The following is a 22,520-nucleotide window of genomic DNA, read 5'->3' as shown; positions in this document are numbered from 1 at the left end:
AGGAAACACTATTCCATACTGTAAATATGACAATAAAGACGATGAATCTTGAATAAACAGTATTTATATATACACACATGCATATATACATACACACATCTATCTATCTATCTATCTATCTATCTATCTATCTATCTATCTATCTATCTATCTATCTATCTATCTATCTATCTATCTATCTATCTATCTATCTATCCATCTATCTATACATATGTATGTATGTATGTATGTATGTATGTATGTATGTATGTATGTATGTATGATAAACTATTTATCTGATATGGGAAATAAAAAACTTTGTTATGAATGCAATTTGTAGATAAGTAAATAAATTAGCTTCATTAAAACCCACTGTGAGCAATCCGGTGAAAAATTAAGAAAATGGTAAGAGGGTCGATTGAGCTTTTTTCGAACATGCTGATTTTGCATCTGGTAAGGATATTTCTTCAGTCTGCTACACAGTAGTTATGCTTTGGTGTAATAAAAAGATTAGAGCTAGCAATTTGACTAGACAGTCCAATATTGACTTGAAGACAGTTTCATCTTCTTTGGGTGAAATATATTAGATATTAGAAAAAAAATGCATACAGAATTCAACTGTACAAGGATCAAGTGAAACCCGGATCTGAAATCATTTCTATTTTTGTACAAAAACCCCGAAAAGGATTAAAAATGGCATTAATTCATGTTCTGCCATCCATCACTCAGCTGCTCCATCACCTACGAATAAGACGCCGTATTGTGGACACTTGTAAGCAGCCATACCATACTGTTTACCATAAAGATGATCCAGGGATCATATCCATCTAGAAGTGGGGCACATTTTTATCGCCACGACAACATCTTTCTTACCCAAACGATATGATGCACGCTATAGATGTCACTGTCTCCGATGTACACTCTGATGGCTCTGAGAGTAAAGCCGTACTTTTTCCCGGAGCGATGGATGGTGATGGGAGAGCGGAGCATACTAACTGCCGGGAAAAAATCTCTACTCGGCGAGGAGTCCCTGGATGACGGGTTGGAGGAGAATGAGTGAGGAGACATGGGACTGGCCAGCGGAGAGAAACCACCGTGCTGCTCCACTGGAGAATGAACAGAGGGAGGAAATACTTTATTAATAACATATAAACTACAATTCCTTCAGTCCCTCTTTGGGGATGTTTCTATTATATTACTTCTGTCAAAAAGGATGCTGTCACCCTGATCCTAGGTGAAATACACACACACACACACACACACACACACACACACACACACACACACAAACACACACAAGCACACACAAACACACACACACACAAACACAAACACATATGAACATTTAAGTGTGTGTATAGGTATGATCCACTAATCCTGAGTGAAATATATACATACATATAGATAGATACACACACAAACATATATACATTTATGTATGTGTCTATGTGTGTGTGTATGTATTTATGTGTATATGCATATAATATACAAGTATTGCAGTATGTAAACAAGTATTCTGAGTGAAATATATATATACATGCACATATACATTTATACACATTAATATAATGTAATGCAAGTGTGTGTGTGTGTGTGTGTGTGTGTGTGTGTGTGTGTGTGTGTGTATTTATTTATTATTCTTTATATACATGGTGTGACTTAATACTTTTACAAACATTACATAATAACTTTTACTTTTGCTCATATTAAGAGAGAATTTCTTTGACATTTAAAAAACGTCAAGAGAAGGTCACCCTCGGATGAGGTCACGCAAAATACCCCAGTGCATCCTGTCCAATAACATAAGATGCTGTGTGATCATCAGTATCCATGGAAACCAGTATCATTTGCACAAACTCATCCCCATTGTAGTTTGAGAATCATTGTTGTTATAATTTCAAAATGATCGAACGAACCGCTGACAGCTGCAGATGACCTGTTTGTTACTGAATCCATCATTTAACAATATGAAAATGCCATCCAGCACATCATGTTTATTATGCTTGTATGTTTGAGTAATGAAGAAATCTATGCCTGTCTCTAGCTTGAGCAACTCCCCACAAACACACACACACACACACACACACACACACAGAGACACACACACACACACACAAACAGACCCAGACACACACACACACGGAACTCTCTGTTCTGTCCCCATCCCTCTCACCTGATGGGATGATCACTGACAGCGCTGTGGCAGAGGCTGACTTGATGACCTTGTTGCCAGTTCTGGAATTACGTTTCTCTCCATCACCAGAGAGATGCTGGTGTCGTGCTCTGCGAAGGACCAGGTCGTTGGTGGCTCGCTGCCCCAGAGGGTCGTACAGAGGGGTCATCACATCGCGGCTAACCGCCGCAGGACTCGGGGGTATTGTGGTGATATTAGTGACAACTCCCGATGTCTCTCCTTGCTTAGGTGACTTATCTATAAAAGCATTATAGTGAATTCCGTAAAAAGTCCCATCTGGTTTTTGAGTCCTTTTCCTGTTGTCCTTTCTCATACCCATCCCATACCTGCTCCATTGATGTCCTTCACACTGCTCTTTGCCTCTGGGAGGCCAGGTGAAGGAGCGCTGGTCCCGTCCAATGAGGTTCCCCGAGCCTTCATGGGGGTCTGGCGTGACAGGAAGTCCGACTCGCCTTCCAGGGGCGAGGCGAAGCGATGCGTGTCCATCAGCGCAGAAAAACGTCGGCGAGCACCGAGAGGCGGGCTCGCATCCCCCTCCATGTAGAGGGACTCCGAGCAAGACAGGCGCTTCCTACGAGAGAATGCCATGGAAACAAATGATGTTAGGTCTGCCGAGCATCCTTTTGTCCAACAACAGAGGCTCTGGTCATATGGAGGGGGAAGGACAGATACACAAGGAAATTGATTTCTTGCTAAATGAGCAAATCAATTTTTTTTAAACAGAAACAGCAGAAAAAGACACAGAACTCCCACGTGATGTGGAGCTCGGAAAATGTCAGAGGACGAACCGACTTCACCGACCTCCTGTGAATGCACGACGTACGATTGCGTTATGTCATTTCATATTAATGTAGTACACTGACTCATGTTGTCTAAAGACTGGGACCAAATTGACCTCACAGATATGATCACATTTTTTTTTTTTTTTTTCCATGTTTCCCGCATACTTATGTGTCAGACAGTGATATGAGGTCTGGACACAGAGTTGTAGTGTTTGGCATGGCAACAAAGCACTTTCATGATTAAACTGAATTGACATTTTTGAGGCTTATAGTCAGGGCAAGGCTAGCCCTTAGCTTTGCTGCCACAGACTAAGTCTGCCGAGGGCTATCCCATGATGCATTTCTCTCGTTCCTCCCACTCTTCCTATCTCTGTCTTCGTTTATCCCTTCACCGATGCACGGTTGTGACCTCGTATCTTCTCCTGAGTCCCTGGACTCTCTCATATCGCAGCTTCACGTGGGGGCGTGGCTTGTTCTACTGCAATGGTCCTGCCAGACGCCCACTGTTTCTATTTGTTATGAAAATTTGATGTAACCGTTAACACTACTGTTATTAGCAAGAGATCATTTGTGCGCCTCTGTCTCTGTCACACCCTTGCTTCCTCTGGAGACTGCTGGGATCTGTCCATGGTTTCTGTCCATTGAGTGCGAGATGCTCATGACACCTGCATATATCATTGTAATGTACATATATATATAGTGGCACAACTATACTGCTCAAAAAATAAAGGGAACACTTGAACAACACAATATAACTCCAAGTCAATCACACTTCTGTGAAATCATAGTGTCCACTCAGGAAGCAACACAGATTCATTTTGACTTGTTTTAAGGACATTACATCAAAGTTGGATCAGCCTGGAGTGTGTTTTTACACTTTTTAATTTTGAGTGTGATTCCTAATCCAGACCTCCATGGGTTAATACATTTGATTTCCATTGATCATTTTTGTGTGATTTCGTTGTCAGCACATTCAACTGTGTAAAGAGCAAAGTATTTTATAAGAATATTTCATTCATTTAGATCTAGGATGTGTTTTTTTAAGTGTTCCCTTTATTTTTTTGAGCAGTGTATTTCCTGCAAAGATGGAACTGAAGTTTGAGGCAACAGAAACTTGTGCTAAATAAATAATTGGCTGCAATGCTTCACTCAATAAAGTGAAATACAGTTGTTCTGTTCTTATGGTGTAAGACACGTCGCTCCGCCACTCACATCTCCGGGGAGCCGGTCCTCCAGCTCTTGTCCCTCATGCTGAGGCTGCCCAGGCTTTCTCTCTTGGTCACCTTATCCTCCCGCGGGCCCTTGTGCTCTCGACGGGGCACGGAGGTCGTAGCTTTCTGCTCCAGCTGGGAGAGATGTTCCATGCTGCTGTACACCTGCAGGGGACACGAGCCGATCAATGAGGGGCCCCGACTGCTTGGCGTCACCGACAACTGCATGCAGTGGTGCCGTCAAATACTGTTGATGGTTTTGGTTTTGGGATGTTTCGGAGCTAATGACCGACCGGAAAACAGCTTCATAGCTTTTGATATAACATTATATAGAATTTCATGGTCTTGTTCTGAGCGTGACAATCTTAGCCAAGATATATAAAATATGATGGATGTTAGGAGTTTGAATTTAAAAAGCTAATTCCCACGCTACCTTTTGCAGCCCCCATCATGTATGCCGCCTCTAACAATGATTCTCGCCAGCGTCCGCCATTTCAATTCTATCGAGCGCTGCAGGCTAATATAATTTCCCTGATATCCCAGGGAATAAAAAAAAAATCAATGAATGTCGCGCAGGATGCCCGGTGATCAATTTCAAACGTGATACAGCTTATATGTGCGCGGCTCATGGTAAGAAGAGCTATCGGTATGGCTATAGCTATTCCTTCCATGACGCCTACGCATTTGATTCCTCAGTCCCTGATGGAAAGGAAAACCTGGTTAAAGATTTAAGAGTAAATGACTGTCACATGCCCATCAGGTAAAAATCCAACAGTGTCATTTTGTACAACTCTTTTGTAACGGCGTCTGATGACCTATTTAATGCAAAATGGCCGTGAAAAAAAAGGCACATAATAGAAATAGCCATATCTCTTCTTGAATGTCAAATGTCATGTTTTCTCGTGTATTCAGTGGATGATAAATTTACTACAGACCCCAACCAGATGACAAGATGCATCCCAAAACCAAGAAAGAACACAAGAGGGCAGGTAAAGTTTGTGAATCATAAGAACCATTAGCCGTGCACGCAGCTATAATTATAAGCGAGGTATCACAGGGACTTGTGGGCGAGGATAATGAGTAGAGCTATGTTAAAGGGAAGCGGAAGAAAAAAAATTAAAAATTCAAGCGTGCACCATGGTAACAAGAACCCGCACGGGGACAGAAGTCTCTTTTGGCAGCAGAGCCGGAATGTACGGGAATGAACATGCGGTGCGCTCATCGACAGAAGGAAATATAAAAAGTCATCACGTTCAATTCAGAAAATCCTGAAGATCCCTTCAAAAAGTATCCAAGTGTGAAATTACACTTTGAATATACCCACGTATTCTTGCACTGTCACATATAAAGACCATAGTTTACATTATATGGTATCTTGATGTAATTCTTTTTTTATTTTGCTGTGCTGCTTAAGGTAACTTCAACATTGTTTTAATATCAAGTCATTTGTATGAATTAAGGCTGATGGAATTCAAAATATTGCTTCCATAGTTACAATCAAGCCAAATAAAGTCTTCTTTGTAAATACATTTATCTAGCCTTGCATATCAATGGACAAGTAGGTGTAATTTTATATAGGTTCTTGTAAAAAAAAAAAAAAAAAGCATTCATCAGTATTTTTCAAATTTTTCTGCCAACAAAAAAATGAGCCATACGTTTTCATAGGAGTTGACTTGGGCAAGAAAAAAAATGACTCAGGCAATTATTTCAAGACGGTGAAACATAATCTGGGCTCTCAGAGGAAGTTCCTTTTTTGTCATTTTGGAGGTCATTGAAGAAACATCTGCAGACAGAGCCGCGGCAGCAAGGCACCAGCATGAGAAGCGTTGGGGCTTCCTTCGGGAAATGAAAACAACAGGGTCAAGATATTCTCGACGGGGCAGGGAGAACCCTCGGTTCAAACATCCGAATAATACCGACTCGTTTTATGTTACAGTGATTTTGTTTCCCTTAAAATGGAGATCAAAACGAAAAAAAAATCATTTGAAATTTGTAAAAAGAGGAAAAGACAGACCTTGCTGAATCGCGGCGAGCAGGAAGAAAACTGCCTGATCTCCACTGGCTCGTCGTCGTTGGTGTCGTCCTCATCGTACGTGTTGATGTGGTGGTAACGATCGGATCGGGCTGGCAGATTGGTAAATGAGAAATAGGGGCCGTAAAATATAAATGAGCTGTCAGAACAAGCATGAAAAATTCCCTTTTTCTAAGCGGAGTGTGTTGGAGGAATTGGTGTACAGCCAGCAAAACCCCGACTGAAATGGAGCTTTTGAAGTTTTTTTTTTTTTTCATAGATCCAGATAAACTTACTGTCGAAGTAGCTGGTGTCCTCCTCGGACTCCAGGTGGGGGATGAACTCTGCTTTCTGTCTCAGCAGGCTGTTCCAGTCCAGCTCTGTGAAGAACGCATGCTCCTTTACCTCAAACGCTCCACCTGGTGGCGGGGGCACGAACAACACAAGCCATTAACCTCCTGTAAGTTTACCTTAAAGTAATAAAACACACAAGAAGATCCCTAATCTACAATCAACATTAACCATTCAGTCATTTAATAACAATCCAATTCCTGCTAGTAGATGAGACATAAGCGCAATATGTCACCAGTCTTTACAGTCAAGCTTCATATTCAACAGACAAACATGGAAATATTAATTTGGGTTTTTTTTTTAATGCAAACTATTTTCCCCCACATTTTTATTTATCTATTTGCTTATTTGCAAAATCGTCTCAGCTGATAGCGGTGATACCTGTGCCCAACCTTCCAAGAGGGTTGGTCTGCAGCAGAGCAGAGATAAGGGCCTGGGCATCCGCGGGTAGGGCTTCGTCCCCGGCTGGCCAAACTATATCGTCTAATATAGATCGTACAAGGGGGAAAGGATGAGTACGCGGTGTTACAGATTAAGGTCAAGGGTCAAAGTAATGATACAATAATAAGTCACCTGTGATGACCTGTCCGAACAGCTCCTCAGGAGTGTCGCCAAAAAATGGCACACAGCCCACCAGGAACTCATAGAGGATGATGCCCATGGCCCACCAATCCACCGGCTTGCCGTAGCCCTGGCGGAGAATCACCTCGGGGGCGATGTATTCCGGTGTGCCGCAAACCTGGTGATGAAGAGGATGGAACAGGAAAGAGAGAAAGGAAGCATAGGAAGGTAGATTAGAAAAAAAAAAAGCTTCACATAAACAAGTTGTCACCAACTTGGAACAAGAACAAAAAACCCATCGTATGATTTGACATGTGTCCAATATGCCAGTCATCTTGCTCTATTTCTGTTGCATTTATGAAAAAAAAATAAAAAAAACATTATTATATAACGGAAAAGTTACTCAAACCGAGTTTTAGTTTTCACCGTCAAATACTGCGAGTTTCATATGTTGCAGCTACACCATGGTGAATGTATAAGCCTCCGCGGCGGAGGGTTAGAAACCCTCACAAACGCGTGTGTGTGTGTGTGTGTGTGTGTGTGTGTGTGTGCGAGGCTGCGAACCATTGGCAACAGAAAATCCCCGCATTTCGCTTCATCTGCAAACATGAGATGATTACTTGCGGAACAACAGATGCTTGATTCCGTCCAGAAATGCCAGAGGATAATCTGACTGATTACGACTATATTAATTCAGAGCCTAAAACAATGACTAACTGCGAAATGGGACGGTGTCGGCGCTATAATGACACATCTTCTTTTGGAGATTTGGGGATTTTGCAAGATGAATTCCGCGAGTCGACGCTCGCAGCTGGAGGAGGTTTAGTGACGCTTTTGGATTTCACTATTTTTTTTTTTGTTTTCCAATTAACCCACAGACCTGCTTATCCAAGAACTCCCGAGCATCCTTCTCTATGTGTCCCTCATACAGATTGGTGGTGAGGCTCATCAGGCCCATCTTTGACAACCCAAAGTCGGTCAGCTTGATGTGACCCATTGATGTGATCAGCAGACTATGTTAGAGAACACAACAGAGAAAACAAACTCACAATATCTCATTTTAAGATTTTATGAGCAGATTATTGAAACAACCCCCCCCACCCCCCAAGGATAAAACAACAAATTGTATGGGTAGTTTACACAGCTTGGACACACAGTACTGACTGTGACTCTAAACACCTACTTGTCAGGTTTGAGATCTCTGTGGACGATACCATAATTGTGCAGGTACTCGAGGGCCAGGACGGTCTCGGCGAAGTACATCCTTGCCAGCTCCACTGGCAGGGCCCCGATGTTCTTCAACAAAGTGGCACAGTCGCCACCTGCAGTTATGCCAACAGTGAGTCAGCGGCATTTAATTCTCTTTATAGGACATCACAACTCATTCAGTATCTATTATGCTTTTAATACTATTTCCCTGCACATTTTGTGCATTCATTCATTCATTGTCTATACAACTTATCCTGCGTTCAAAGTTGCGGGGGTGGCTTGAGCCTATCCCGCCTGTTATTGGGCGAGAGAGGGGGTTCACCCTGGATCCATCATAAGGCCACTTATAGAGACCATTCACACTCCCATTAACCTGTTATTTCGGGACACACAGCCATTCACTATGTGATTCACACGTTATATGAGACATACAACCATTCATTCTCTCATTCAGAGGCAATATAGAAGCATATAGCCACTCACTCTGTCATTCACACATTATATTGAGACATATAACCTTTCACTCATTCACAAATCATATGATAGACATACAGCCATTCACTCTCTCATTCAGAAGCAATATAGAGACATATAGCCATTTACTCTCTCATTCTCAAGTCATCTCTAGACATAGAACCACTGGAAATCAGAGAAAAGCGATCAGACATGGTGGAAAATAGGCAAACTGCACACAAATAACCCCCTGATGGAAATGAACCTTTCTGCTATGAGAGGAAAGCAGTGAACACGGCTCCACCATGCATTTTTGGAAAATATCAATATATGCATATATATACTCAAGACGGATTACATGCAGGGGTGATCGGGATCAGTAAGGGGAAAATGCTGGCGTTTCCTTGTTTTAATAAAAATGATCACCATGTTGAACTTGCTCACCTTCCACGTACTCCATGACCATGCAGAGGTGTCTGCGTGTCTCAAAGGAGCAGAACATGGAGACAACAAAGGGGTTTTCGGCGAAGGTGAGTATGTCCCTCTCCACGAACGCCTGCTGGATTTGGTTCCTCAAGATCAGATTCTGCTTGTTGATTTTTTTCATTGCGAACCGCTGCCGTGTCTCCCTGTGGCGCACCAGGTAGACGGCACTGGACAAACAACAGGGAATTAAAAGCCAATGAGAGGGATGGAAATGATAATTAAGGACAGACCACCTTTCTAACGGGGTTGGACAAACAATGACATACATTGTTAATATTAAAACCATTGAATAAACGACACCCTGAAACTAAACCGCACCCACTAAATTTGAAACTGAACAAAAAAAGTTATTTTCGACGAGCCGCCAGTGACCATTAGCAACATAAGATATTTACGCTGGAGGATTTTTTTTTTTACTTTTAAGTAAATACACAATGTTATTTGCCTGTAACATGCCTGGTTAAGAAAATTAAAAATTCAGTAGCCCACCAGGAAAACTCATTGATTGCTATCTTCATCTTTATCCTGACTAAAGTCTTCTTCAGTGTCGGAATTAAACAGCCTCAAAAGTGTAAAGCGCTGGATCCCATTGACGTGTTATAGCTTTTTTTTTTTTCAAAGTACAGGCTTGAAGCAGAAGAAATCTCTTTTTTGGATAAAGGTTATTTTAAAAACTAAAGGAAACAAAGCTCGTAATTCCACACTGTGCCTCCGGGTGCAGTAATGAGTTCTTGTTGCATCCAGTCTGACCCCTACTAAGTAATATTAGAAATACTAGCAAAAATATTGAGGTCTTAATGTATTTTCTAACGTTGCTGTTAATCGAAATGGAGGATTTTATCAATCTTTAATAAACCATGAGATAATATATATTAAAGTTCAGCTGTTTATATAGAGTTACTAACTTATGGTTCAACTTGGTCGAAAGCTGGACGAAAACAACCAGATGACCTATTTTGTTTGTTTGTATTGCCACCAGATCTGCGTCTCACGGGTCAAGAATGCTTCGCCGTGTTTTCGTTACTCACCCGTAAGCTCCGTTGCTGATCAGTTTGATGCTCTGAAAGTCTTCCTCGCTGGGTGGCTTGATGGCTCTTCCCTTCCCCTGGTGAGAAAACGCAATTTTACATCAATAAAAGATCACACATCTACACAAAGCTGTGTTTGTTCATCTTTACAGGGGAGTCGTATAATCACACATGAATGGCAGAATTAAAAGTTTGTCTGGGAGGGTGTGTTTGCGTGTCACCTCTGCTGAGTCATCGGTCTCTGGGGTGTGCGGCCCCTCGCTGTCGTAGCTGTCTAGGCTCACGATTTCTGGTGAGAAATGTGTTTGTGAACAAGCAAAGAGAGGACGTGAGAAAGAATCATTTATGCGGTAACAGTGGGTCTCTCTCATGCCGCTATGAGCAGCTGCGTCTCTGACGGGGGGGGGGGGAGAAAAAAAGAAAATAAGCCGAAGAGCTGAAAGCGCCTCACAGAGAAAAGCGGGAATTAAAATAGCCCCCCCTTATCATTTTTTCTCGTCTCCTCCGTTTCTCCTTCCCACTCACTTTGTGCATCGTCTTTTCATGGGCTGCCTTGGCAGCTCATTTCCAACCTCCTTTGTCTCTTGTTCAGTGTGTGACAGCTGCAAGAAACGTACCGATTACCTTTAAAAAGTGTTGTTTAAATAAAAGAATGTCGACATTTACAGACTTATCCCGCAGACACTGGCTTTATATCTGATAAAAGAATGACCGATTTGGGTCGGTTGAAGGAATGACTTTGATGAAGGACAGGAACTCACACACTCTGTGAGTGTGACTGTATATCTGTGCATTCAAATCTAGACTTAACACAAACTGCAAGATTCGAGGATATCCGGTGGCGAGCCGTTATCCGAGATGAAACAGAGCCAAGACTTGAAATGCGGATATTTCTCTTGAATCCAGGAATAAGTACGGCACCAGATTGCTGCGAAAGTTGACTCCGGGCCATTTAACCCATCAGCTAATGATCGGGCTCGTGCCGGATTAGACCGGCGAGCTGCTCGGCTAATGTGAATTAAATCCGAGTCCAAGTCACGATGATTGATGGAAGACGGTGACGCCACTGCACATCCAGCCGGTAAATGATCCGCAAGGCTGTGGCTCCAGACGTCAAATAATGTCGTTACATGGACCTCTAAAACAGCTCAGTGACCATTTTGAAATAGTTTAATGTTCTTATTTTGTTTCTTCTCATTTGGTGAAATGAGAGGATCAATGCCATTCTTATATCGGTGTGCCGGAAGCTCAGAGGAAGCGGTTAGCCTCTGGCTGGAGTTAAAAATGAATGTGCCTGCCACAGCATTAGAAAAGCTAACTCATGTTGTTCATTTATTATAATAATGGCATGGTATAACAAAGATGTAATGAATAAAGCAATTAAATCCTGCTAACGTGAAAGATGAATGACTTGTGGTGTCATGAAATGTCTTTATATATAAAATTTTTTAGGTAATACGTTTGGAATGTAAAGCTATTTTTTTATTGCTTTTCCTTCTCATATATGTAGAGAACTGTCTCAGAAAATCAGAATATTGAGTTGTTTATCAGCTGTAATGCAATTACAAAAACAAAAAATACTTTGTCATGATATTCTAATATTTTGAGATAGGGTTTTTGAGTTTTAAGATGTAAGCCATAATTAGCAATATTAAGATAATAAAACACTTGGGATATTTCAGTTGATTTGTAATGAATCCAGAATTTATGACATTTTTGTTTTTGTAATTGCATCTATAGAAGATAAAGAACTTTATCACAATATTCTAATTTTCTGAGACAGTCCTGTATATGTATGTATATATGTGTATATATATATATATATATATGTGTTTGTGTGTATTTTTGTACAAGTACAAATATGTTTAAATATAAATGTATTTTGCAATGTTTTTCCTTCTTATCTATGAATGCATGTGTGTATATATACACACACACAAACACACAACACACACAAAAATATTCACACACACACATACACAAGTACAGTATATACAGTATATACGTGTAAAAAAATTTTTCAATGTTTTTCTTCTTCTCATACGTATATACATATGTACACACACACACATACACACACGCACACACACATATATATATATGCCACAGACACACATACACACGTATACACACACACACAGTCATGTATTCATATATTCACACACACATATATATATATTTATACTGTACATACAATTTGATATTCATTCATTCATTCATTCATTCATTCATTATCTAACCCTCTTATCCTGCACTCAGGATCGCCAGAGTCTAATCCAGCTGTCACTGGCCAACAGGCAGGGTTCACCCTGGATTGCTCACAGGGCCACTTATCAAGAAATACCAACCAATCACCCTACCATTTAATCATAGTGCATGACTAGTACAGTTTTACCCATAGATGAACAAATTACATAGTGACTGTTTTTTCAGCACTCTAACCATGTCAGCATCATAGCGAGGTAATAGAGGTTTTATGCAGCCATCACCATGTGTCTTTGTGCATTCTTTGCCAAAGCATGTGCAATAGTATTTGAAGAACACATAACAGGACGCTTTGCTGTGTGTTCTGAGCATCTCACCCTCCAGTGGGTCCCTGGTGAGTCCTAACTGGCTGATTATGTATCGTGGGATGTCGGCCTTCATCAGTTGCCCCTCCTTGGCGTGGTCCTCCGCAGCCTCTAACAGATGGTAAAACTCTTCGGGGTTGAACTCCTGTTGTTGGAGGAATAATATTTACATCGACAATATTTACCGCTTAAACTATTAAGAGGACAGTTTAAACAAAGCCAAGTTTAAAGCTTGATTTCCTTTTGGGATCAATAAATTATTTCTGATTCGGTTTGAAGTAAGATAATACATTTTATTTTTGCGAAAAATAGCAGCAGTTACTAAAGCGATGGATAAAAATTTAAATCTTCCTGTGTAATATCTTACTTTAGGAAGTTCTCAAAGACAATATAATTGATAATGGAATAACAAAGTGATAATACAGGCTTAGAGGTAAATCCAATGGGCTTACATATTTCAAGCATTAAGATTATAACAAAGTCATTTGAAATGTTATTTTCCGAGTTAACATATCAGCCATGAAAAGTTCACAAAAAAAAAGAGCATTAAAACCTAGTGCAAAACTAGGAGCTGTTTACATTTGGAAATGTACTTTAAATACCCAGGTTCTTGTTTATGAATAGACTAATTTTATGTCATTTTAGTTTTTTGTTTGTTATTTTTTCACTCTTGCTAAAGTTGCTGATATTCACAGAGCGTCACTGTCTGTCATTTTCACCTTAACCTCAATAAAAACCAAGTCAAGTGAGATTTTCACTTTCATTTCTCCACATTGAAATGTGGCAACTATAATTTATGATGGCGAACTTTTAGCATAATAGCACTATAAATATCTGAAACAGAAAAGAATGAAAAAAAACACAAAGTTTCAAATCACCAATCCATCATGAGATACTTTGTCAAGACACTGGAAGAGGCTTTATCCAAACTCGGTAACAAACGGCTCACACACAAAACCCGGATATATTTCAGCCCGGTGTAAAATCATGAGAAAACCCTGCTCTGGGGTTGCCAAACAAATACAATCAGCACTAATACACCCCCCAACTTTAAATTGCTTTTCCTAAAAACCTCCTGTAATGAAAAAGCTTTTTGTGGCGTCCTGTGGGATTGGGTTTCATTCCTGTTGTCGGAATAACGTTGTGATTAGAAAGCGCCGCCGCGGGCTGCAGGATTATTTCCTCTCCTGCTCTCTAATGTCTGCTCCCCGCGACCGGAGAAAGAGGAGAACCGGCTGAGAGGGAGGTTTTCAGCGGCCTTGCTGATAGCTCTCGCTCTCCTCCAGGATTGTGTTCTTAAAGCGAACGGCCCCTCTGACCGCGTGACATTTCCATCAAATCGAACCTCACAGCTGACTTCCACGTAATGAACCCTAGCACAGGACACTTTAGGTACGAGTGTCTTTTCCTGGCAAACGCAAAGGCTGGCGGATCTAACCCTCTCCACCACCACCGCCACCAACCCTCCCACCCCTCCACATCCCGCCTGACCCTATCGACCCCTTCTGACGGTCGCCTTGGCAACAGAAAGATGAGCCAAGAGGGTTTACCACATCACAGACTAACATCTGAGTCCATCGGGTGGCTCGCCGATATCCAGGTATAGCTCAGCCTCTCTTCCGCAAAGGAAAAGAGCGTCCCCGAAACCCGGCGTGTCGGTTGTATACATTTTAATTCCAAACGCCGAGGACACGCTCCGTTTCCCGGCTGGATTGATGTCGCTGTGGGCAAGGATGTGATACAGTTGAGGAGAAGGGAGAAAGATGGCAAAAATATCCAGGGGGAGGTGGCAAAAATGGGTATTTTTGATGTGCTGAAGGACACTCCAGCAAAGCCCGTGACCTCGACCGTGCAGTCACAATACGGCAACAAAGAAAAAACTAGAGAAAAGACAGCAAAGGCTGTAATTTACGTTCCATCGAGCTGCCTTCGTGTTTGTGTGTTTTCACACATTTGTGTGTAAATGTAGGATTTAGAAATTGCGCACTAACTTATCATGTGAAGATAGAGAATAGAGTACAATAGAATAGAATGTGCCTTGAATTGTACCATAATGGGGAAATTTCAATTTGCACGGAAGAAAGTGAACAGTGTAGTAGATAATTAAGTTGTAAATATTAAGTTATTATTATGTTGAAACAGTAGCATACAAAACAATCTGAAAATGTGTGTATATATATATATATATATATATATATATATATACACTTACAGATACATTCATACATCATACATACACTATTAGAGATATTATGATTAAATTATTATTCCTGTAATTAAATGGAATATTTTTTTTCTTGAAGTGACGTTTCTTTTCTCTTAAACTGAGCCTTCAAATGACCCTAAAGTACTACTGCACCACCTCTGGAAACCAGACGGAAGTTGACAACATCCAATGCAGTGCAGAATGCTGTCTCAGCCTTAAGGCACAATGACATCGTGGGGTATGCCCACCTGCGAAGAGGAGGCTTTGGTCTGTTAGCGAGTAAACTGACTTGGTACAAGCTTCCACAGCAGAAAGGAGGCAAATGGTGGTCGAGGAGGTCTGTTGCCAGGAGGAGGCTAATAGAACGGCAAAGGCTGTTTCTCTTGCTAAGCAGGGGCAATGGATGAAATGGGAAGGTCTTGAGAGAAGAAAGCTCAACTGGAGGGAGCTCTGGGAGATGGAGGCAAATAATCTAAGCTTCATCATCCAAGCTACCTATGATGTAGTCCCATTGTCAAAAAATCTTCACCAGTGGTACGGCGAGGACCCAACCTGTGCCCTTTGCCCATCCCATGCGACTCTCAAACACACTTTGACTGGTTGCAAGACCAATTCCACCATGGCAGCCTCATTTATCTGAGAGGGTCAGAAAAAGCCTAACCATCTTCCCACCATACTTAATCCTGGACAGCTAGCCATAGCTCAAGATTGGAAAGTGTTGGTTGACATTGGCCAGCAACTGATTTTCCCCCGAGAAATCACATCTACTACTAAGGCCAGGTTTGGTTCTTTGGTCCCCGTCAATGGAGTCTCTGTACATCATAGAACTTACTATCCCCTGGGAGAATGCAGTTGAAAAGGCCTATGAGTGCAAGAAACCGCGAGCTGGCAATGGCCGCTCAACAGCGAGGATGGAACGCAAAAGTCTGTCCTGTTGAGGTGGGATGTAGAGGATTTGTGGCTTCCTTCATCATCAGGCTGCTCACAGATCTTGATATCCAAGGACAGGCCCTTCACCAGACAGTTAGATTCATCTCTGAAGAGGCTCATTTTGCTCTCAATATATACCTCATGTAAATGCATACCATCTACTGGCACTATTTGTGTTTCTATGACTCTATCTCATCTCATACCCTTCATTTATCTATGCGTAAGTTGATGGATTACCAGCATGGCTTGAGTATTTAAGCACTCAAGTCATACATTTGTACAAATAGCTGTGTGTAATTCGTTCACATCGTCATGACGGTTTCACAGCTTTGACGTAAATATTTCGAAATAACACCGGGTGGTCTGTCGAGTCTCGGGAGCTCTGCTGCCAGCTGCGGAGAGCTGAGAGACACCATTGTTCTTCTGGTGCTTAAATGCCATTTAAGTGAAAGGAGTAGACCTCCATCTTTACGACGGATGACAGCAGTTTCTCTCACTGTCTGACTGTCTGATGGGGGTCCCGACCGTTTATCGCTCTGCTTCCGGGTGTTCTGAAACTCACCAAACACTCCAGCAGCCTGGCGGGACGAGATATGATGATAAAGAGCTTTTTAACCAGCTCGATGACGAAGGTGAGCTCAGAACTCTCCGAGCGCTCGTAAGCCTATTTGGGAAAGGGAAAGCCGGATGGTTAGTGTAAACAGATGACGGCTCAAACGGAGACGTGCAAGATCTTCTTTACGACTCACGTCATGAAGCAGCTTCTCCAGTTTCTCTTGAAGCTCGCAGAAGTACACGCTAGTGATGAGACCTTCGCGTGACTTGGCCAGACAGTCGCGGGCGAGCTCGGCCACCTGGTGGTAGATGAAGCTGAGGACGCCGTCGGCCAGCGGCAGCACATTTTCAGGCGTGTAGTTCTGGATGAACTCGGCCAGCCTCTCCTCCATCTGAGCCGTGGCCTGATTGAGAGCGACGTAACGGTTTCGACATTGAGATATCATTGGAAAATTATAAATGCATAAATAGTGAATTTTGAATTGATTTGTTACTTGTTTTAATCAAGATTTAATGAGATTAAATGGTCAATGTGCAAAATTCAGGGCTTCAATCTCATATCTGTATGAAAGTATTCTTGCATTTTGCTTCAATTGGGAATCATGGTGAGTGGAAAGACAACCGGAGTTTGCATTTGAGCAACGCTGCCGAGTGCAGATCGGTGGCGAGGGTGTGATTCTAGGCTAAAACACACGCTTGAACAACCTTCTATATGGCGGATTGGTATCTTTACTTCATACAGTAAGAGCGTCTTTGAGCCGTAAACAGGATTTCACCGTTCTGGGGAGCTAACTTGGGTAAGGCTTGGCTGACATCCAGAGGTTAACTCTGTCACAGTTGTTTACCCCGAATGCTGCAATTTACAAAAGGTGGTGGCGGCCCTTTGGCTTCAAGCTATCTCTGTGAGAGAAACATTGCTCTGAGTGAAAACTATGTTTAAGGTCACGCTGTGACTGAAAACTTTTGCCAAGTCTAAAAATCCATCCTTCTGGCATGCTAATATCTCCACATGGGGAAGGCCTGTTTTTCTTCAGGAGAAATGGGCTGACTAATTTTTGGAGTGGTTTCTCCCGCAGCGTCTGCTCCTCCAACCACTTTCCCCATCAGCTCGTTACTTTTTGCATAGTCTTGTCAGACAGAGAAAAAAATATTTTTTTTTATTTTCATTGTCAAATCTTGTCATGGCAACTGTTCTTGATTTAAGTCTTCATCCAAGAGGCTTCTTTAGCTCCACTGAACCGTGGGGAGTTGAGAATTGGGCCTTGGTCCAAGTTAGGAATGTTTGCTACATTAATGAGCATTTTGTTGTGTAGAAACTGGGTTGAATAGGGTTGTGTCTTTAAATGTATGAACTCCGGGGACTCACCCGAGTGTCTAACTGAGTAGGTAGTTGTGGGGCTACAGCGTAGATTGTGTAAAAAAAAAAAAGACACCCGTTTGATCCCCTAGGCTGAGGCTTGGGCGGTAGCTGCCGGGGCCTAGTTCGGGTAGTGGATCTCTCTGTGTGGTCCACAGGGTGCAGACAGATGTGGTATTTGTGTACTGATCTGTCTTTGGATGGATCCCAGCTATGTATGCAGGCGAAAAGTTGCGTCGGAGACCACCTTCTCTATGCACAGTTACTCCAGTTTTATAAAGACGGCTTCTGTGACTCCTCTCTCAAACCATCAAACCTCTTGACCAGAATGCGGACATTGCTGTCTTCGAAGGAGTGCCTCTTTTCCTCTGGGAGTAAGTGGGCGTCGGAGTCCTGACCTGCAGATGTGGCTCTCCTGTGTTGGGCCGTCAGTTTGCGCCATTGTTGTTTTGTCTTTCCAACTTGAAGATTGTCACAATCCTCCTTCCACTTGACAGAATACACCATGTCCAGTTGCCACGACAACGTTTGACAATGATCATTACTTGGATGACTGAGAATCTTCATGGGCACATATTCAGTTTTCCCTTCTTGCTAATTTTTATGCCTGTTTCTTGGTTGTGTTTGGATGATTTCAGGCTGTCTCTTTCAAATTGTTTTACCATACCTTGGAATAGGCCATTTGTGTCACTTGCATTGGTTCGGGTCCCTAAATGCTGAACTCAGTGATTGCAACATACACCCAGGACCTTGCCAGATGACTTATAAAAACAGGGCCTTGGAAATTCAAAGCAGACAGCCATCCCCATACCATTTGACGAGGGTTGGTCAAGTCCTTCCACTTATTTCAGCACTTTAACTTTTTCACATCACATACTGAATATGTATCCCCAGACACGGCCCAAGCTTTGCTCCCGGCATAAGACATTTTCAGATCAGATAATTGCTTGTTCTGGATGCTGACAGCAGGTAGTAGCAGGTCCAAGCTGAGCCAGGCTGTTTAATCTTTTGATGGATTCCAGTCCTTGTTGCTAACCAACAAGACCACTCTGTGCTGACATTGCTGTCCCAAGCTAAATTCTTGAACTCCAGAGATAAAGGAAATTTAAGGCTGAATTCAGAAGTGTAAAAATGTGTGTATTTTCCAACGCTTTACACCTCTCTTTAGAGAATCTTGTTTTCTTTTTCCCTTTTTATGCAAAAATGCCATCATACTACAAGTTGACTACAAGTACAGCTAGCAATGTATAGCAATGAAGTAGCTTGTCACTTGAGCATTATAATTTACACTCCTGTATTCTTTAAGACAGATTAATATCAGACATCATTTTATACAAATAATTACTACATACATAACAGTACTTGGTCTTTTGACCATGTCTGTTTATAGCCAGGCATGAGTGTTTCGTTTGTGGAAGCCTAACCTTGGGGAAGCGATCCTTGTACACATGGTTCATCATCACTATTTCATTGTCATAGCAGGATGGAGAGCGCCCCGGGCTGCGGAGACAAACACAGAGTGCAGGATTGTAATATATGTCGCTTGCTGGGGAAAATCAAAGAAGGACAGGGGAAGTCAACAGACAGACGGTGGGGGGAGGCAGGCAGCGAGCCGGCGAGAAACAGGAACGTACTTCTGCATTATTCACTCGAACGATGCAGATTCGTGGCATCCATGGATGCCTGACCAGTCTGTTTATTATGTTAATCGATCACTTGGAAATTCAAAGCCGCCCATTCATCAAATCGGCCGGGTGTCTCTCCCGCTCGTTGCGCCAACATGCATGAATTAAACGCCTCGCTTCAGATTTTGATGGGCAGCATGAAGCGTCACACATCTGTGGTAAAAGCCAGATGAGCATGACATGCAAACAGCACCACCATGATTTACTTCCAAAGGTGGAATTGCTATGTGAGCAATTGGCGATCAGTTTTGATCATAGCTGAACCACGCAAATAGGTATTATTATTCGTGTTATTATTATCTTAGCACATGGGCAAAAAAAGACAAACACATTGCTAGGAGAGGCCAACTCATGCTAGCAATTGTAAGCAGATGCTAACACATTATGTCCAATCAGAAATGGTTTTGATAAATAATTATTATATATGCTAACACATTGCTTTCAGAGTTTATACAATCACCTGAGGCAGTATATTCATGCAACATGCTGTCACAAGCATGAGGGAGTTGAATTAGCTGAAAGCTACAGTAGAGATGCTTCCACATGGTTAACAGAGGGCAACAGCATTTATCTTGTGCCAATAAATACCAAAGCGATACTACTATGCTGCTAGGTTTTCCAGCAGTATCAGCTTTCCGCGCTGCAATATTGCCCTTACTGTGGTACAAATACTCCACTGTTCAGCAGCAGGTATGACAGTAAAAATGGTCCTTGACAAAAGGAGAGCTCATTACAAATGACGTATTGTTGGAAATCATGATTCAGTTTTGCTTCAGTGAGCCAAATGATATGAACAGCGATAAGGAGACAAGGTACACAAAGCAGTGTTCTGAAGAAGGAAGGAACGGCTACTGGTGAGAAGCCTAATATGAAAACTGAATACTGATGAGTAGTGATGTGTAGTTGGGCCATGTTACATCCAGAAGGGATGCTGTGTAGTTGGAGTGAGTGTACACGCTGGAGACTCATAAACAGGGAAGCTGTTGCACTGGTGAAACCACTTTTGGGCAAACACCTCTGCAAAACCTAATGTTAAAAAACAAATAAATAAATTAAAAAAAAAAAAAAGTTGCTGACGTACAGAAAAACAACCCCACAGAACAGAGATAGAGGGCAATGATGCATATTTGCAATTATTCAATATCTATTAGTGCATTTTTACCTTCAAAAACACAAAAAAATCTAAAGGCCTGATCTATAAAATGCTTGTTTTGAAATATTTTGATTTCCCAACACTGAAGTTGTGAAACGTGTATTATCATTTTTTCAAACTCTTGTAAGAAAACAACAGTATCAATTGTTTATACTTTGCTTCTATTCATTTTTTTGCAAAAGATGAATACATATTTGTAGAGGCAGGAAAAAGTGTTTGGGATATACTTGGAATACACAGTGGTACCAGCATTTACAATGTTTGGTAACGTTTAACTAACATTAGAACATGGTAGAAAGATGCAACATGGAACAATATATATTACATATGTATTTCATATGGTCTTTCAGCGCTTACAGTAATAAAATGCATGACATTTGTACTACTAAGGGATGACTATCTTTCACTTTAAAGCCATTGACCAATAGTCCAGTACTGTCTTTCCTAACAGTAGTGCATATTTTTGTCAATGATGGAAAATATAGAAATATTAGTAACACACCTGGTTGTTCAGAAGCCGGAAAAACCTGCAGGCATGCATTGAATATCAGCAGCAATTATCACTAATTCATTTTATTCTAATAACTACCATTTCGCTAAATGAACCATGAGCTGGGAGCTTATATTATCAATAACTGGGAGCCAAGGAAAATTAGACATTCAGCGCCACTGACAAAGGCATTTAAGGTAAATTATAAAAAAAAACCCTTATCTTCTAAATAAATCCCTGACAGAAATAGCTTGTAACGTTTTTGTTTTCATAAATTAAGACTTGTTCTCACCTGCATCTGATGCATAGGCCTGTAGCCAGGATTATTTAATACGGATATAAAGTGAATGTGTCACGCTCTTGGCGGAATTCCACTATTATCATTCAAAAAGCTGATTTAATATCTTTTCATGATGAAGCGATGAAGCCCCGTTTATTTTATAATTGTTTTTTTGCAAGATAAAACATCAACATACTGAGTCACGTTTTGAATAATGTATTCTGTGGTAGCATCCAGATACAATGAGTGGGTTCAAATGATGAGTAATTGTGTTTATCTGATCAAAACACTAAGTCAGAGGCTAGTCGTTACTTCCTGTTTTTTGTATCTGGGACAACCCGCAGGTACCGTCACACACTGAGGAGCTATCTGCCCTGAGCCGCGTGCATATTAGCCCGTAACTTTGTGCGCTCTAACCTGAGGCTCCGAGAGCGAGGACGGACGTGCGGTGAGCGTCTGCCCCCGTCGTCGTCCGTGATGCTCTCTGTGCTGCCAAAGTGCTTGGACAGGAAGTGCAGCTCGTCCATGGTGGGCTGGAAAGGCAGCTGGTGTAGACGCTCCTGGGATGAGCTGGAGGACTAGAGCGGGGTGAAAAAACAAACAAACAAAACAAGACTGAAAATGCAATGTCAAGTGAAATTTCTTGATTTCTAGAGGTGATTCAATGAAGAAAAACACAGAAAACAAGACGAAGAAAAAGTGTCAGGAAAAAAAAAAAGTGACATAAGAGGTGAGAGCAGGTCTCCATGACGCGGGAGGGTGGTAAGAGGCAAAATCATTAGGGAAAAGATGATGTGGGAAGTCAAACCTGAATAACGCTGGCTAGAAACCCTGCGGGGTGTGAAAGGGTCGGGGAGTTCGCTGCCTTGGGAGGTTAATGGTGGCACTATTTGTTCCCGCGGAAACAGATTTTTTTTCCCCGCAGTGGAGAGAAACATCAGCCTGCGTCAGTGGGAGGTAAAATGAACACATCTCCCGACGGGACCCCAAGGCCAGCATCGGTCCCATACATGATTTCTGCAATAAAAA

At 41.8% G+C, this 22,520-nt stretch overlaps 1 protein-coding gene across 3 annotated transcripts in view; it reads right to left on the bottom strand.

Moving 5' to 3' along the window:
- The window catches only part of mast1a (microtubule associated serine/threonine kinase 1a), a 78,058-nt gene that overhangs the window by 6,742 nt on the left and 48,796 nt on the right, over positions 1-22,520 (bottom strand). For all 3 annotated transcript variants that reach the window (XM_086157037.1, XM_086157039.1, XM_086157038.1), the window contains 18 exons: positions 21,909-22,069; positions 19,308-19,383; positions 16,721-16,930; positions 16,534-16,635; positions 12,848-12,980; positions 10,487-10,554; positions 10,266-10,342; positions 9,196-9,404; positions 8,273-8,411; positions 7,970-8,102; positions 7,102-7,267; positions 6,910-7,011; positions 6,474-6,596; positions 6,181-6,290; positions 4,168-4,331; positions 2,500-2,744; positions 2,153-2,410; positions 853-1,085 (listed from right to left, as the gene is read on the bottom strand). In XM_086157037.1, the coding sequence (XP_086013163.1) occupies positions 853-1,085; positions 2,153-2,410; positions 2,500-2,744; positions 4,168-4,331; positions 6,181-6,290; positions 6,474-6,596; positions 6,910-7,011; positions 7,102-7,267; positions 7,970-8,102; positions 8,273-8,411; positions 9,196-9,404; positions 10,266-10,342; positions 10,487-10,554; positions 12,848-12,980; positions 16,534-16,635; positions 16,721-16,930; positions 19,308-19,383; positions 21,909-22,069 (2,709 nt within the window). The remainder of the gene's footprint in view (positions 1-852; positions 1,086-2,152; positions 2,411-2,499; positions 2,745-4,167; positions 4,332-6,180; positions 6,291-6,473; positions 6,597-6,909; positions 7,012-7,101; positions 7,268-7,969; positions 8,103-8,272; positions 8,412-9,195; positions 9,405-10,265; positions 10,343-10,486; positions 10,555-12,847; positions 12,981-16,533; positions 16,636-16,720; positions 16,931-19,307; positions 19,384-21,908; positions 22,070-22,520) is intronic.

This window comes from Fistularia commersonii, chromosome 12, assembly GCF_037954325.1.
Source record: "Fistularia commersonii isolate RoL2024-O1a breed Wild chromosome 12, RoL_Fcom_v1.0, whole genome shotgun sequence".
Classification (NCBI taxonomy): Eukaryota; Metazoa; Chordata; class Actinopteri; order Syngnathiformes; family Fistulariidae; genus Fistularia; species Fistularia commersonii.
This window is presented reverse-complemented; position numbering and strand designations above follow the sequence as displayed.